The following is a 16,869-nucleotide window of genomic DNA, read 5'->3' as shown; positions in this document are numbered from 1 at the left end:
CTCATACAGGAATTTCGGTATAGAAAAATTATAAATAAATAAATAAGAAATTGCCATGCTGGGTCAGACCAAGGGTCCATCAAGCCCAGCATCCCGTTTCCAAAAGAGGCCAACCCAGGCCACAAGAACCTGGCAATTACCCAAACACTAAGAAGATCCTATGCTACTGATGCAATTAATAGCAGTGGCTATTCCCCAACTAAACTTGATTAATAGCCATTAATGGACTTCTCCTCCAAGAACGTATCCAAACCTTTTTTGAACCCAGCTACATAGGTAGTGTGTAGCAGGGGGCACACTAGGTTATAAGGCAGTGTCAGTAAAACTTTCTCCGTCTCCATCTGCTTGAAGGGAGGCATAAACCTAGGAGTCTGGACTGATCTGGGTACATACAGGGAAAGGCTATTAGGGATCGTAACAGCAGCAGATCTTGTACCTTCGAATTCGTGGAGGTGATGGTTGATTAGCCACAGTGTCCAAGAATAAGAAGATAGCTCTATGGACTTCACCAAGTCCCACATAGCGAAGAATCTCCTCCAAGAAACTCAGTGTGAAAGGATGATTGTGCCTGAACCAGCGATGGTTAGTTGTTGGGATGTTACCTGCAGAAATAGCATGAATTCCTCAGTGAGGTAGCTGCACATCTAAGCTATCATTACTATGCAACTTCCTTCCCCTCAAAGCTCTCCACGTTACTATTCGCCGTGCAACCTCCTTCCCCTCAGAACTCTCCATATTACTACTCATCATTCATTCTTCTTCCCCTCAGAGCTCTTCACGTCACTACTCACCACGCAACCTCTGTTCCCACAGTGCTCTTCTTGTTACTACTCACCATGCATACTCCTTTCCCTCAGAGTTCTCGTCACTACTCAACATAAAGCCTCCTTCCCTTCAAAGCTGTCAGTATTCACTGTGACCCTATGCACTATGTATCCTTTTCTCTCTGCATCAATTATGTGTGTAACTTTTCCTCTCAACACCCTTCATGCCATTACTGTGTAACCTGCCTGCCAGTATTAGTTTACTGCCTAACCTGCCTCCTGCCAGTGTTATTGCGTTCCCTGCCTCCTGCCAGTGTTACTGTTTACGGTGTACCCTGCCTCCTGCCAGTGTTACTATTTACTGTGTAACCTGCCTCCTGCCAGTATTAGTTTACTGCCTACCCTGCCTCCTGCCAGTGTTATTGCGTTCCCTGCCTCCTGCCAGTGTTACTGTTTACGGTGTACCCTGCCTCCTGCCAGTGTTACTATTTACTGTGTACCCTGCCTCCTGCCAGTGTTACTGTTTACTGTGTTCCCTGCCTCCTGCCAGTGTTACTATTTACTGTGTACCATGCCTCCTGCCAGTGTTACTGTTTACTGTGTTCCCTGCCTCCTGCCAGTGTTACTATTTACTGTGTACCCTGCCTCCTGCCAGTGTTACTATTTACTGTGTTCCCTGCCTCCTGCCAGTGCTACTATTTACTGTGTACCCTGCCTCCTGCCAGTGTTACTGTTTACTGTGTTCCCTGCCTCCTGCCAGTGTTACTATTTACTGTGTACCCTGCCTCCTGCCAGTGTTACTGTTTACTGCATAACCTGTATGCTCTCAGTATCATTTCTGTTACCTCCTTTTTCCAAGAACTCTTCATATTGCTAATTGCTGTACAACCTCCCTCTTCTCAGCACCCTGAGGGTCTCTAATTACTGTGTACCCTCTTTCCCTCTGCATCACTAATCGCTACATAAGCTCCAGCTCTGCCGGTATCACTATTTATTCCAGCTGTCTCAGCCTCATTACTCACTGTGTAGCCTCCAAAGGATATAAAGAGGGGGCCAACTGTCTACATCTGGAGTGAGGATGTCCCACATCATTCTTACTCTCACAGGTGGGCTCTCCTGAGCAAGCCAGAAAGAGTTCACCTTAAATAAGAACATGAATTGTTGTCACTAGTGTTATATAATATGGTAAAGAAAGGTTTCTGAAGTGGAGGCTTTTCATTTTCGGTAACTGGAGACATTTACACTGTGATTGACTTGAAAGCAGTAATGTTCAGTAACCCTAAAACATATCCTCCATCAAGCACTGTGTCCACCTCACCAGACAGCCCTTTTCATCTGATGCCATGCCTCCCCCTTCCTTCTAACTCTGAGCTTTTCCAGATTCCCGCCTTCTATCTGCCCTCTACCTCCAAAATTAACCCCCATACCTCTCCAGACCTCTCTCATATATCCACAATCCTCTGCCCAACCACCCCATTCACTTGCCCTTGTACCTCCTCAGATGCTCATCTTCAATATGCCCTGCACCTCTCAGACTGCGCTTAACCGAGCTCCACCCTTCCATCAGACCCTGCACTTCCCTAGATACCCCTATTCCATCTGCTCTTTCATCTCTCCAGACACCCCTATGCCATCTTTTCTTGCATCTCCCCAGACACTCCTATTCCATCTGCTCCTGCACCCCAACAGTTACCCCTATTCCATCTGACCCTGCACTCCAGATACTCCTATTCCATCTGACCCTGCACCTCCCCAGACTCCCCTATTCCATTTGGCCTTGCACCTCCCCAGACACCCTTATTCCATCTGTTCTATTCATCTGCCCTTCTCCATCCACCCCGTACCTGACAAGATCCCCGCTTTTCTATCTGCCCCTTGTCTCCTTAGACCTCTCTTATATACCCAGGATTCTCTCCAGACCCTTCACTTCCCCAGACCTTCCTGGCTTAAAATTCTACTTGGTAATTAGAATTTAGCCAATTATCTTAAGGACATTATTATGGGTCTGAGCTGATTATAATGCTTGTGGCGATGGGGCAGTGCACAGCACATCACAGGCCCAGAGGACATCATAGTGAAGATAGACGAGGTGCAATCAGTGAGGCTTGGAGTAATGGAAGCCAGGATTGAGAGGTGAACATCTCAGGCTATCATATCTTCAGAAGATCACAGGAAGTGGCTATTTAGTTTAGAAACAGGATAGAAGCCACCACTCAGAGTGAAAATGCAGCCGGCACATATACCACAGGTGTAAAGTACTCACATGAAAGTAAACGGGGAGATTTCAAACTGAAATTTCTATATGTAGCTTCACTACCCTGACCTAATTCCAACCCCTGTTTTTTTGTGTGCGGCTTAAAGTACATTGCGTTGTTTCACAACGGCAACAATCAAACCACATTTACCCGTAAAATCACTTTTCATTATTGCTCCAAGTAAGGAACTGATTGAGTGGCAGGACACAGAGTAGTGGTGAATGGAGTCCACTCTGGTGTAGATAAAGTTCTCAGCACTGGGACTGGTTCTGTTCAATACCTTTACTAGCGACATTGCTGAGGGATTTGAGAGAATAATATTTATCTGTGGATGATACTAACAATCTGCAAGAGAATATGTCATTAGTAGAAGTATAATCAGCATGAAAAAGAAGATAATACTGCCTCTCCACTGATCACTAGCGAGAACCTCACTTAAGTACTGTATTTAATTCGGGGAACATCAAGAGGATGGGGTGGGTTTCAGAGAGGGGCACTAAAATGTTACAAAGGTAAAAAGAGGCATTAGAAGCTTAAAATGTAATTGCTGGAGAAGAGAACGGATTGGAATAGAATTAAAACTTTCAAATATTTGACAGTAAAGTATGTGGGTGAAATCTTCCACAGAAGCGGAAAGTCAAGTACAAGAGGTTATGGCACGGAGCTGGATGGAGAAAGATGTAAAGAAAAAGGAACAGCCACCAGCAAAGGGAGAGGAAAATTGGCTCTTACCTGCTAATTGCTGTCCCTGTAATACCACAGATCAGTCCAGACTCCTGGATTTTGCCTCTCTGCCAGCAGATGGAGACAAAGAATAAAGTTTCACTGATGCGGCATATAGCCTAGTGTGCCACCTGCAGTCTCTCAGTATTGACCTGTACCCAAGCCAAGATGATTAAAAATAAACACTAACAACTAAGACTCCAAAAACGCCTTCAATGAGCAGGGGAAAAGGTGAAGGCTCAAAGGCAGAAATCCCTTCTAACTGTAATCAGGGAGAACATCACTGAATTCCTCAATGATTCTGCATTACATATTAAATATCAGTACAAGCGGACTCCAACGGGTGTGGGTAGGAGTGATCCGTGGTATTACAGGAACGAAAATTAGCAGGTAAGAATCAATTTTCCTTTCCTGTTCATACCCAAATCAGTCCAGACTCCTGGGATGTAGTCAAGATTCCCTACAAAGGGTGGAACCCAAGACAGTCCCGCTCATAGAACACTCTCTCCAAATCCCATGGAATCCGGAAGCTGGACATCCAAACGATACCGTATGGCGAAAGTGTGAAACAATTTCCAAGTAGCCACCCAACTTGCGGGGACACCTGTTGATGCTCGGTCCCAGAGGCTGCCTGAGAGCAAATAGAGCACGAGTCGAGTAAGCCCTCAAACCTTCTGGTTCGAGGAAACCCTTACAAATGTACGGCGAGGCAATAGGTTCCTTTAGCCAATGGGCAATTGCAGCTTTAGATTCCTTACACCCTTTCCTCGGACCATTCCAAAGCACAGAGAAGTGATCTGACAAACGGAAATTATTAGTAACCTTGAGGTATCTCAGCAATGCCCGTCATACATCCAGTACCCAAAGTTTCTTCTCATGAGGCGTGGATGAATCCAAATCCGGAAAGACTGGAAGCTCCACAGTTTGATTAAAAGCCAACGCAGAAACAACCTTTGGGAGAAAGGAGGGTACTGTGTGCAATGAGACCCTGAAATCTGTAGAAAAGGAACTCTATGTGACAATGCTGAAGCTCGGAAATCCTTCTGGCTGAACAGATTGCCATCAGAAAAACCACCTTCAAGATTAAATTCTTTATAGTCGCCCTATTCAGCGGTACAAATGGAACGTCACACATGCATCTCAGAACCAAATTAAGATTCTAAAACAGGCATATCCGCCACACCAGAGGACACAAATGTTTCGCCCCTCGAATAAAGCGAATTACATCCAGGTGCATTACCAAGGACATACCCTGCACTTCACACCGAAAACAGCCCAAAGCTGCCACCTGCACTCGAAGGGAATTAAAAGCTAGTGCTTTTACCAATCCCTTCTGTAGAAAAGCTAAAATATGTGAAACCGAAGCATGAGTCGGCCTCACTCCCTGCCCGGTACCCCAGGACTCGAAAACCCTCCAAATTCTCACAAAGGCCAAGGATATGGATGGTTGTAAGGTGGAGAATAACCTCCTCAGAATAACCCTTCCATTTCAGATGTTTCCTCTCAAAAGCCAAGCTGTGAGATAGAAGCAAGCAGCCCGATCCAAAAATATCGGACTCTGGTGAAGAAGCCTCAATTGGTGACAATCTTAAAAGCCTGTCCACTGCCGTGAACCAATGCAACCACTGCAGGGTCACCAGAATTACCTGTCCTGGATGCTGTTCTATCTGCCAAAGCACCTTGCCTACTAGAGGCCATGGAGGAAACACATAAAGCAGAATTCCCAGAGGACACTGCAGCACTAGAGCATTGATGCCTTCTGCCCTGTGCTCCTGCCTGTGACTGTAAAAAGGGCCATCTTGGCATTTTGCTGTGATGCCATTAAGTTAATGTAAATTGATTATTTACTTTCTTAGATAATAGAAGGACCAAGGGGCATGCCATAAAGTTAGGAAGTAGCTCATTTAAAACAAATTGAAGAAAATTATTTTTCACTCAGCACATAGTTAAACTCTGGAATTCATTGCCAGGGGAAGTGGTTTCAGCAGTTAGTGTTACTGGGTTTAAAAAAGGTTTGGATAAGTTCCTGGAGGTTAAATCCATAAACTGCTATGACGGTAATTAATAAGCAATAGTAGCTTGTGATCTATCTAATTGTTTGGGAACTTGCCAGGTAAATGTGACTTGGATTGGCCATTGTTGGAAACAAGATACTGGGCTTGATGGACCTTTGGTCTGACCCAGTATGGCATTTCTTATGTTATGTTATGTAAGTCCATGTGGGACATTCCCTATCTGATCTAAATGAGACCCATTGCTTTCTCTGATAGCTCCAAATCTCTGGGGTTAGCAGTCTTCAACAGACAATCCACCTGGATGGTATCTACCCCAGCAATGTGAGACGCCGCCAGGAGTGAAGGATGCTATTCCACCCAACAAACCAACTCCTGAGCCTCCTTCCAACTCTTGGTTCCTCCCTACCTGTTGATGTAAGCACCGCACCGTTGTGGCACTGTCTGACAAAACCTGCAGTGGCTGACTGCGTAACTGTTCCAGAAAGGCAAGCAATGCAAAATGAACTGTCTGCATCTGTAACCGACTGATAGACCATGATACCTCAGTCTTCAACCATTGGCCTTGCAGAGACCAACTATGGCATACCGCTTCCCAACTGGTGAGGCTGGCATCAGTGGTTACTATCACCCAATTCGGGACCTGTAGCTCCATTGCTTGACTCAGATTGGCCCAACAAAGCTACCATGAAAGACTGGCCTTGGCAACCCACCTGAGCAGAAGTGGAAGATGAAACTCCTCAGATAATGGATTCCACTGGGAGAGACGAGATGTCTGAAGAGATCGCATATGAGCAAACACCCAACGAACCAGGTCTACTGTTGACCCCACAAAACCCAGGACCTGTAAATAATCCCAGACTTTGGGCACTGAAAAGTCCCAAAAGGTAATGAACCTGAGACAGATGCTTCAGCATCCAGTCCTTCATGAGAAACACCTTCCCCATTCGAGGGTCAAAGCAAGCCCCCAGGTATTCCAGGGATTGAGAAAGTGTGAGATGGCTCTTTGCCAAATTCACCACCCAGCCCAGAGACTTCAAGCTCTTGAGGACCTGCTGTACCTATTGCCAACAGAGATCAACCGACTTTGTTCAAATGATCCAGTTGTCCAGATATGGGTTCATCAGTACTCCTTCCCTTCTGAGTGCTGCTGCCACCACCATCATCATCACCTTGGTGAATGTTCGAGCAGTGGTTGCCAACCAAAGCGAGAGTGTGGAACCCTAAAATTGTTCTTCCCTTCTTGGAAAATGGGATCAGAACTCTCAGGAAATCATTTGAGCCTAAGCAGACCATTTCCTGAGCACTGTTAGAGCCTTCATTGTAGGAGACAACTGCAGAGAAACCTTTCTTTCCCCGTGAACCCCCTGCACTGTGGGAATGAAAACCAAAATGGCCGCCGTTCCCACACTACAGGGAAAGCCCAGCACTGCCTGTCTCTGCAGTTCACTGAACTTGTCCCCTTATGCTTGCAGCCACTTTCCCAGTCCCCGAACTGTTTCAATATATGCAGACATGAGCCCCTGCTTTGTTGGCATAGATTGTGCTTTGTATTTCCCCATGCCTCGCTGCATTTCCGCACTTAGCAGAAGCCGCCATGACGAGTCCCCAGACTGGCAACCACCATTGGGAACTATCGCGAGCCCTGCGTCTCCACCTGTTTCACTATACTTCCTGTGCTCTGAGGAAGCCGTAGTGACAAGCCATGAAACAGGCCATTACCACTGGGAACTGCAGCGGGTCTCACTTTTTAAATTGCAGGGAACTATTTCTTGCCTGGGTCTGACCAAGAAACTGGCACTGCGCAGCTAATGCCACTTACCAAGCAACTGCTGCCATTCTCTCTCACCCATATACAGGACCGCTGATCTCCATCAGCCCCCCATCACAGGAACCTTACCGACCCAGCTAAGAGCAGCCCTACCAGAGCTAAAGTGCTGACTGCTCTGCTCCAGACCCTCAGAACCCTTTTTTTTTTTAAATCAACAAATAGGGTAATAAGCAAGGAAATTTCAATTACCTGATCCGGAGCATCAAGGAAGAGGCCGTCAGCAGCCCGGGAGGAGAGGAGAGTCAGAGGAATGAGGGAGCCAGCACCACTGGCTTTCAGTCCTCCTCAGGAAAGGACGAAAGCACTCAAGGATCACCGACCCCCTGTTCATCCTCTCTTGACAAGGTGAATAGCACCCACCAGGAACCTGCCCAATTCTGGGAGTAAATTATTCAGCAAACCAGCCAACTGCAGGTTTTACATCTCTACTATCTGCTGGGACAGAGAAATGCTGAAAGACTGCAGGTGGCACACTAGAATATATGCATCAGTGAAACTTTTTTTCTCTGTCTCCATCTGCTGGCAGGGAGGCAAAAGACAGGAGTCTGGTCTGATCTGGGTATGAACAGCAGCAGCAACTAAAATCATGATGGGAAAGGCCTGATGAGGGTAACAGGTAGAAGATATGAAAAAAGGCAAAATTCTTGGGTCAGTTGTGGAGGACGATGGTAGGAGCAGGTACATGGGCAAGGGAGCTGGGTTTGGTGTAGGCAACGGTAGAAAACCAGAGGAAGTCTCAATCTGGGTAGACTGGCTGGGCCAGTTGATCTTTATCAGCATCATTTGCTGTGTTATGTCACTAGAGCTGGGGTCGGAAGTAAGAGGATGGGTTCTCATTCCAGCTCTCAGCCAGGTTGACATGATCACAAGGGTGGTGGAGACAGGACAGATAAGAAAACATGAAGCCTGAAGACATGCCACTGACAGATTCATGTGGGGAGCCTCTCGTTCTGACTGGTAGGCTCGCTTTTGCCTTACCTGGGGTGGGGGCTGGATGTGTTTTGATGACATCACCAGCTGCAGAAGGTTGGCAGGTAAGCCCAAGCGCTGAAAGTACCACACCAGGTTCCAATAGATGATGGGGTGACTATCCACCAGCTCTGGCTGAGACAAGAAGTCACCTCCTTCATTCTCCAGGAGACTCTCCAGTTCCTTCCGCAGCACCAGGGGGCTCAGGTAGGGCACGGTGACCAGCTCTGCACCAGGTGTCCGAGTCACTGGCCTCTAAGAGAGGCGAGAGAGCACACAGAGTCAGCTGAAGCTCTATTCTGGCACCTCCAATACAAGCTAATGGTCTGCAGTTAACAAACAGTAAGAGATAACGATTGCTGGGCGGCAACAGGCAGGCCCTGGCTGTAGTATCATATGTTGGTTACCAGCATGTTGGTGTAGCTGTTAGAAAAATCCGGCCCGGATTCTGAATCCTCATTATCTAATGCCAAACACTGTCGACGATCACTAAGAACAGGACCATGGCCAGGAGGCAGCACTGCACATTCTCTGTGGGTCTCACTCACAATGGTAATGCCTTCGGTGGCTGACGACATCTCAGAACTGCTGAGCAGAAAAAGAAATACAAGTTCTGCAGGAAGAGCACAACTGGCTGGGGAGAGGGTGGAAGCAGAGAGACAACGAAGGGTATGAAAGAGGTGCACAGAAAAGGAAAATTGGTTCTTACCTGTTAATTTTCATTCCTGTTCGTACCCTGGATCAGCCCAGACCAGTGGGTTTATTCATCCCTACCAGCAGATGGAGGCAGAGAACAAAACCTTGAGGCACTGCTACATAACCGGGAGTGCCACCTGCAGTTCCTCAGTATTGACCTGTACCCAAGCCAAGATGTCTGCCTTAACAAACCCTAATAAACCTGGGACGAACAGATACCTAAAGGTTGGAGCCCCCTGAAAACTAGGCCCCCTTAACCTAACAGAATACACATCTGAAAAATATGTACACTTCTCATCGGAATATATCACATATCAGCTCAGCAACATCCAGAAAGGAGGAAGTGTTTCAAAAAATGGGGACGGGTCTCTGGACTGACCCGTGGTACCTTCAGGAACAAGTAAGAACCAATTTTCCTTTCCTGTTCATACTCGGATCAGTCCAGACAAGTGGGATGTACCCAAGCCCCTCTATTCTGAGCGGGAACTCAAAAGACCCGCATGCAAAACACTTTTCCCAAATGAAGCCTCATCTGCTGCCCGCACATCCAAGTGGTAATGTCTGGTAAAAGTGTGAAGAGAAGACCATGCCACCTCATGACAAATCTCCTGCGGAGAAAGCAGCTGACACTCCACCCACGAGGTTACCTGCACCCTAAAGGAATACGCTCTCAGCCCTTCCTGCACTGACCAGTCCTTACAGATATAAGCTGAAGCTATTTCCTCTTCCAGCCATCGTGCAATAGTACCCTTGGACACCTTATTTCCCTTCTTAGCATCACTGAACAGGACAAACAGATGATCAGGTCTTCAAAAGGCATTCGTCACCTTAAGATATCACAAAAGAATTCTGCACACATCCAACAAGTGAAGCTCCCTCACCATAGGAGCATCCGCAGACAAATTCGGAAAAGCCAGTTTTCGATCAACTGACTGAGGTGAAAAAAAGAAACCCCCCTCCTCCGAAAAATGCAAGAAAGGGTCCCAACACGACAAAGCTTGCAGCTCGGAAATCCTTCTAGTGGAACAGATAGCCAGCAGGAAAACAGCCTTCAGAATTAAGTCCTTTAGCAAAGCCCTCCTAACCGGTTCAAAAGGAGGATCACACAGCCCCCAAAGAACAAAGTTCAGATTCCATGCTGAACAAATCTTCCAAACCGGACGTCACAGATGTTTTGCCCCCTTGAGGAAATGAACCACATCCAGACGAGACGAAATGCCAACAGTTTTCCCCGAATCCTACCTCAAAAGGAACCTAAGGCTGCCACCTGAACCCACAAGGAATTAAAAGCCAAACCCTTGGGCAAGCCATCTTGCAAAAATACTAAAATCTGTGGGACATCCACCTTCAAAGGTTGCACCTTGAACTACAAACACCAGGATTCAAAGACTCTCCCAACTCGTACATAGGCCAAAGACATGCAAGACTTCCTTGCCTGAAGCAAAGTCACAATCTCAGGCTCCGAATAACCTTTCAAGTGGAGCCGTTGCCTCTCAAAAGCAAGCCACTAGACAGAAGTGATTCTTCCAGTCTGAAAATATGGGTCCCTGTTGCAGCAACCCGGACAGACAGGCCAAGCGAACAGGACAGTCCACTGCTAGATGAAGAAGGTCCGCAATGCACAGCCAGCACCAGCCTCTCAGGCGCAACCAGAATTGCCCTGCCCAGATGAATCTCAATGCACTGCAGCACTCAACTATAAGAGGCCATGGAGGGAACACGTACAGCAACTGATGTCGGCCACAGTTGAACTAGAGTGTCGATGCCCTCCAATCCGACCTCTCTTCTGTGACTGAAAAACCGCTCCATTTTTTAATTTCTCGGAGTCGCCATGAGGTCCACCGCTGGTCTGCCCCACCTTGCCTAAAGCAAGGCAAAGGCTTCCACCAACAATTCCCACTCTCCCGGGTCCAAACGCTGTCTGCTGAGAAAGTCCACCTGTATGTTGTCCACCCCAGCTACATGGGAAGCAGCTATCCTTACTAAATGTTTCTCCACCCACACAAATAATTTTTGGGCCTCCAGCGCTGCTAGACGATTCTTCGTTCCTCCCTAACGGTTGATGTATGCCACTGTTGTTGCATTGTCCGAGAACACTTGTACTGACTTGTTCGAACGAGCAGGAGAAATGCCAGTTAGGCTTCACGCACTGCCCTGGTTTCCAGCCGATTGATGGACCAGGTCGCCTCCTCTGACGACCACTGACCTTGGGCCGATTTTCCTTGACAAACCACCCCCCAGCCTGATAGACTGGCATCCGTGTTGACCACTACCCAGTCGGGCACTTCAAGGTCCATTCCTCTCTCCAAATTGTGCCAAGATGCGCCACCACGAGAAACTGGACCTGGCCTCCTCCGGCAACACTAAAGGAAGCTGAAATTCCTCCGAAAGTGGATTCCATCAGGACTACAGAGCCCTCTTCAGAGGACGCATGTGAGCAAAGGCCCATGGAATCAATTCCAGAGTAGAAGCCATGAAACCCAGGACCTATACATAATCCCAGACCGTGGGAACCGACAGCTGCAGCAGCTGAAGGACCTAATTCTGCAATCTGACTGCCCTTTCCTATCCGGATATCGAAGCGTGCCCCCAGATATTCCGTTGACTGGGCTGGCTTCAAATGACTCCTTCTGAGTATGGTTATATTCCACTTCCGATTTTGCCTGAACTAGCCAATCGTCCAGATATGGGTGCACCAGGATACCTTCCTTCCTGAGCACCGCCGCCACCACTATCACCATCATCTTTGTGAATGTGCGCAGCACTGTCACTAAACCAAAGGGAAGGGCCCTAAACTGGAAATGTTCCCCCAGGGCCATGAACCTCAGGAACCTCCGGTGTTTGGCTCAAATAGGGATACAGAAATAGGCTTCTGTCAAGTCCAATGACGCTAGAAACTCCCCTTTGCGTACTGCCACTATCACTGTGCGCAATGTCTCCATCTGAAACCGTAGCACCAGGAGGACAGCATTGACCTTCTACAGATCAAGAATGGGCCGAAAAGTCCTGTCCTTCTTTGGCACCACGAAATACACAGAGTATTGACCCAGTCCCCTCTCCAGAGGGGGCACTGGAACTATGGTGCGCAGGACTATAGCCGTTGCAACATCTCTCACACCACCTCTTGCTTGGCTCTGGAAACGCAGTGGGAGGTAAGAAAGGTGTCCCTAACTGGATGAGAAAATTCCAAGGCATAGCCGTCTCTCACCACCTCTAGGACCCACTGGTCCAACATGATATTGGTCCACTTCTCGTAAAAGAGGGACAGTCTCCTTCCAATAGCCTCTGGAGAGGAGTGGACCAGCCCGCCTTCATTGGGCAATCTTACTTCCGCCTCCCCCTTGGGGTCCTCCGTCTCTTGGAGGCCGTCGCTGGGCTTGAAAGGACTGCAGTCTGTCCAAACTCTGTTTCTGCGCCGCTGGCCCAGGGCTCCTGCCAGCGTGAAACCTCCTCGCTTCTCAGAATCGAGCTCTGAGGAAAAAAACGTCTTGGGGGTCTTGTCCTCAGGCAACTTATCCTTCGACTCCCCCATCTGCTTCATGAGCTGCTCCAGATCATCCCCAAACAGCAGCTTTCCCTTGAAGGGAGGTTAGACAGCTGGGCTTTAAACCACACATCCACCAACCAATTCCATAGCCATAGCAGTCTCCACACTGTTACTGCAGCGACCATACTTCTGGCAGAAGTCCGGATCATGTCATACAGGGTATCCGCCACAGGCCACTCCCGCTTCCAAGCGGGCAGCCTGAGCCGCCTCCACAGTTGTTCCTGACTGCTTATCATGCGTCTTCTGCATCCAGCACAAGCAAGCTCTCTGCATCAAGCTTCTGCAGACTGCCACCCGAAGGCTCAGAGCTGATATCTCAAACAGCCTCTTAAGGAGAATTTCCAGTTTCCGATCCTGGATATCCTTCAAAGCAGCAGCAATTGCCACCGGGATGGTCTTTTTGGTAACCGCGGAAACTGCAGCAACCACCTTGGGAATCTTCCATGACTCCAAAGTCTGTTCTGGCAAGGGATATAATTTGGCCATAGCCCTGGCTACTTTCAAGTCTGCTTCGGGAGATTCCCACTCCTGATCCATCAACTTCTTTACCATCTTAGGCAAAAGAAAAGCCTTAGGGGGCCCCTGTAATCCTTCCAGGACTGGGTTTACCCCTTCATTATCTGAATCTTCCTCAGTGACCTTAAGCCCCAGCTCCTCCAGAACCTGGGGAATTAGTGGGCCCAACTCATCCCAACAGAACAGGCAGACCACCCAAGGATCATCCCCATCTGTTGCAACCGGAATCTCATCCGGGTCCTGCACTGGATCCCAACGTGCTTACAGGATCCCTGCCCGGCTCCACTAGTCCTCCCTATATCCGATATGGATCATCCGTCTCCTCTGACTTGTCTTCTTTTCCCACCGCACACCTCGTGAGACCCAAGGACTGCAGGATCCCTCTGGACTCCGCCTGCCTAGGCTTCTTGGCCGTCCCGGACTTCCTGGGTAAAAGCCTCTTGGTCCCCGCTCCCCTCCTAGCCAAATAGGCTTTATGGAGCAGCAGGACAAAATGCACTGAAAAATCTTCCAGATCGGAAGAAGGGTCCAGGTCTGCGTTCCCTTTCCCTGCCATCAGCAGGGTCCTGTTCCACAGGACACAGCATGGGAGGGGAGTCCCAAGGCTCTGAACCAGCAGCCTGGCTCCCAGCAAATGCAGAGAAAATGGCCACCGGCTCCTCTGACCCTCCCCCTCCCCAGGGCCTCTAAAGCCGGCCCAGCCGACCTCTTGCTTCTGCCACCCCCTGGAGTTCCTGAGAAGGTCCCAGCCCCCCCAGCAACAAATTCATGGCAAAACACGGCTGAATCAAGGCCCCCCCCCCCCCCCGACAAAACAACGGCACTGGAGGTGGCATGCCAGCGATCAGGCCTAAAACAGCCGCAGACATGAGGAGAAAAATCGACACTGTCCAGTGCTGAAACCTATCGGGCCTGACCGCAACACAAATTCGCCCCCCCACCCTTACCTGCCTCCCAGCAGAGAAAAAAAACAGCCGCTCACACTTCCTCAGCCTGCTCAGCTTTAAATCACTTTTTTTTTTTGTAACAAAAAACAAACACACAGAAAGGAACAAAACTGAAACACTTTCCTGCTTCTGAAGGAGGCAGAGCGCTGAGGGTCGGTCCAAGAAAACAAGGCGGAAGACTGTTGGATAGGGCCAGAAGGCAAATATGGTAAAACAAGACCAGTCTTCTAGGCTGGAGGGATTCCTTTATTAATTATATAATTAAAATCACATATGCCCGACTCAGGCAGAGTTTTGCCCTAGCAGAGGGCTGAGTCAGGGGCTAAGTTCTCTTAAAAACGTCAAAAGTTGGATGTACATCAATGGACACTGGGTACATGCTATGGTTTTTACATTGCTGCTGTCCCTTCTTTAGTGCAGTGACAAAAAAACAGCAGGTTTATCTCAGACTGAAGCCTCTAAATGTGCAGTGTGAAAGTGTCTTGGATTTAAAAGCCAGCGTCATGAATTGCCTCTGCACAGTTTGAATTTTCTTTATAAGTACCACTTCTCTGAACGCACGAGCAGTTTTCCCAAGGCTCCAGACCATATTTTATCTATCTGTGATTTTAATTATATAATTAATAAAGGAATCCCTCCAGCTAAGAAAATTGGTCTGGTTTTACCATATTTGCCTTTGAGTGCTGAGGGTGCCAGGGATCCAAACGGGGTGAGGGAGGGAACAGGACCCCTAAGCTTTCACCACCACCACCCCCCCCCCCCCCCAACAAGGGCTGAGCTCAACCAGGGATCTCCAACCCCCTGCTCGCCCTGCTATACCCAAGGGATGGCCCACGAAGGAACCTAACACCTCGGGGAGCTGAAGTCTCCTTAGTAATTTATTTTTTAAACACCAGACTGTACGTCTGCACCTCTACCATCTGCTGGAGACAGAGAAATACTGAGGGACTGCAGGTGGCACTCTCGGTTAGGGTAGCAGTGCCTCAAAGTTCTCTGCCTCCATCTGCTGGTAGGGATGAATAAACCCACTTATCTGGCCTGATCTGGGGTACGAACAGGATCAGACAATGCAATCTGAGTCATGTGAAATATAAAGGACAGAGAGACTTAACATACCCAGAGGGAAGAGAGATGGAGAGTATGTTGTTGCTGTTGCTCTGGTATAGAGTCAGGCAGAGAGAGAGAAATGACAGGAGAGGTGGACAGTATGGTACAGAGTCAGGCAGAGAGAGAGAAATGACAGGAGAGGTGGACAGTATGCTACAGAGGCAGAGAGAGAGAAATGACAGGAGAGATGGACAGTATGGTACAGAGTCAGGCAGAGAGAGAGAAATGACAGGAGAGGTGGACAGTATGGTACAGAGTCAGGCAGAGAGAGAGAAATGACAGGAGAGGTGGACAGTGTGGTACAGAGTCAGGCAGAGAGAGAGAAATGACAGGAGAGGTGGACAGTATGGTACAGAGTCAGGCAGAGAGAGAGAAATGACAGGAGAGGTGGACAGTATGGTACAGAGTCAGGCAGAGAGAGAGAAATGACAGGAGAGGTGGACAGTGTGGTACAGAGTCAGGCAGAGAGAGAGAAATGACAGGAGAGGTGGACAGTATGGTACAGAGTCAGGCAGAGAGAGAGAAATGACAGGAGAGGTGGACAGTATGGTACAGAGTCAGGCAGAGAGAGAGAAATGACAAGAGAGGTGGACAGTGTGGTACAGAGTAAAGCAAATGGGGGTGGGCAGGGAGAGACAGTACCACAAGGACTAAAAAAGCAATATTTTACTGAGTCTGTGATGTCTTCATCTATACCTCTGACAAGAATCTGTGATCTCAGCATTTAAGAAGGGAACAAAGGGACGGCTGCAGAAAGGGCAACTGGTGTTCAAGTTGGAATCATCTGATGTCCATCCTGCCATAATTTCTTCATCATAGACCAGAGAGTTACAATTCTGGCAGAGGGAGCAGCTGGAGAGGAAAACCTTAGGGAAGGAGAAGAGAGGACAAGAGGTGAGCCGGCAAACCTCTGCTGCCAATCTCACTGCAATCAGGTAAAAGGTGCAGGACGCCTGAGGTGGTCTCACTGTCCCCTACCCCCGAGCACCCTCAGCCTCCACCTCACAGTAACCGCCAACCACAAAGTCATTCTCTTTCTGCGTCTCCCTATCCGGTTCATCCTTGTCCAAATATCTGGGAATTTACATCAGAAGAGGACAATTCGTTCTTACCTGCTAATTTTCGTTCCTGGAATACCACAGATCAGGCCAGAGAAATGTATTTTGCATCCCTGCCAGCAGACGAAGGCAGAGAATAAAAACGTTTTAGGCACTGCTACATAACTGAGAGTGCCACCTGCAGTCCCTCAGTATTGACCTGTACCCAAGCCAAATTAAAGACAAACAATTCAAAACTTCCTCTTTCCTTTCAGGACAAACTGAGAATTGGAGCCCTCACATCAAACAAATAAAATGAAACCTTCCAGTCCTAACGGACTTCAAATACCCATAGAGAGTTCAGCATTAATGGCTAATCGAGGCAAACCAGGTCATTTGCAGGTAAGGGGGCTGGATCTCTGGACTGATCTGTGGTATTCCAGGAATGAAAATTAGCAGGTAAGA

The 16,869-nt window shown here is 48.2% G+C and overlaps 1 protein-coding gene across 9 annotated transcripts in view; it reads right to left on the bottom strand.

Annotated features, from left to right (window-relative positions):
* Positions 1 to 16,869, bottom strand: part of DENND4B (DENN domain containing 4B) — a 120,807-nt gene that overhangs the window by 8,460 nt on the left and 95,478 nt on the right. For 7 of the 9 annotated variants that reach the window (XM_029580312.1, XM_029580313.1, XM_029580314.1 and 4 more), the window contains 5 exons: positions 16,064 to 16,233; positions 8,962 to 9,142; positions 8,564 to 8,809; positions 1,787 to 1,904; positions 437 to 602 (listed from right to left, as the gene is read on the bottom strand). In XM_029580312.1, coding sequence (XP_029436172.1) covers positions 437 to 602; positions 1,787 to 1,904; positions 8,564 to 8,809; positions 8,962 to 9,142; positions 16,064 to 16,233 — 881 coding nt within the window. The remainder of the gene's footprint in view (positions 1 to 436; positions 603 to 1,786; positions 1,905 to 8,563; positions 8,810 to 8,961; positions 9,143 to 16,063; positions 16,234 to 16,869) is intronic. The other 2 variants (XM_029580310.1, XR_003853000.1) reach the window with 2 other exon arrangements.

Source organism: Rhinatrema bivittatum, chromosome 16, assembly GCF_901001135.1.
Source record: "Rhinatrema bivittatum chromosome 16, aRhiBiv1.1, whole genome shotgun sequence".
Lineage (NCBI taxonomy): Eukaryota > Metazoa > Chordata > Amphibia > Gymnophiona > Rhinatrematidae > Rhinatrema > Rhinatrema bivittatum.
The sequence above is the reverse complement of the archived record's forward strand: the minus strand, read 5'-3'. Positions and strand labels throughout refer to the sequence as shown.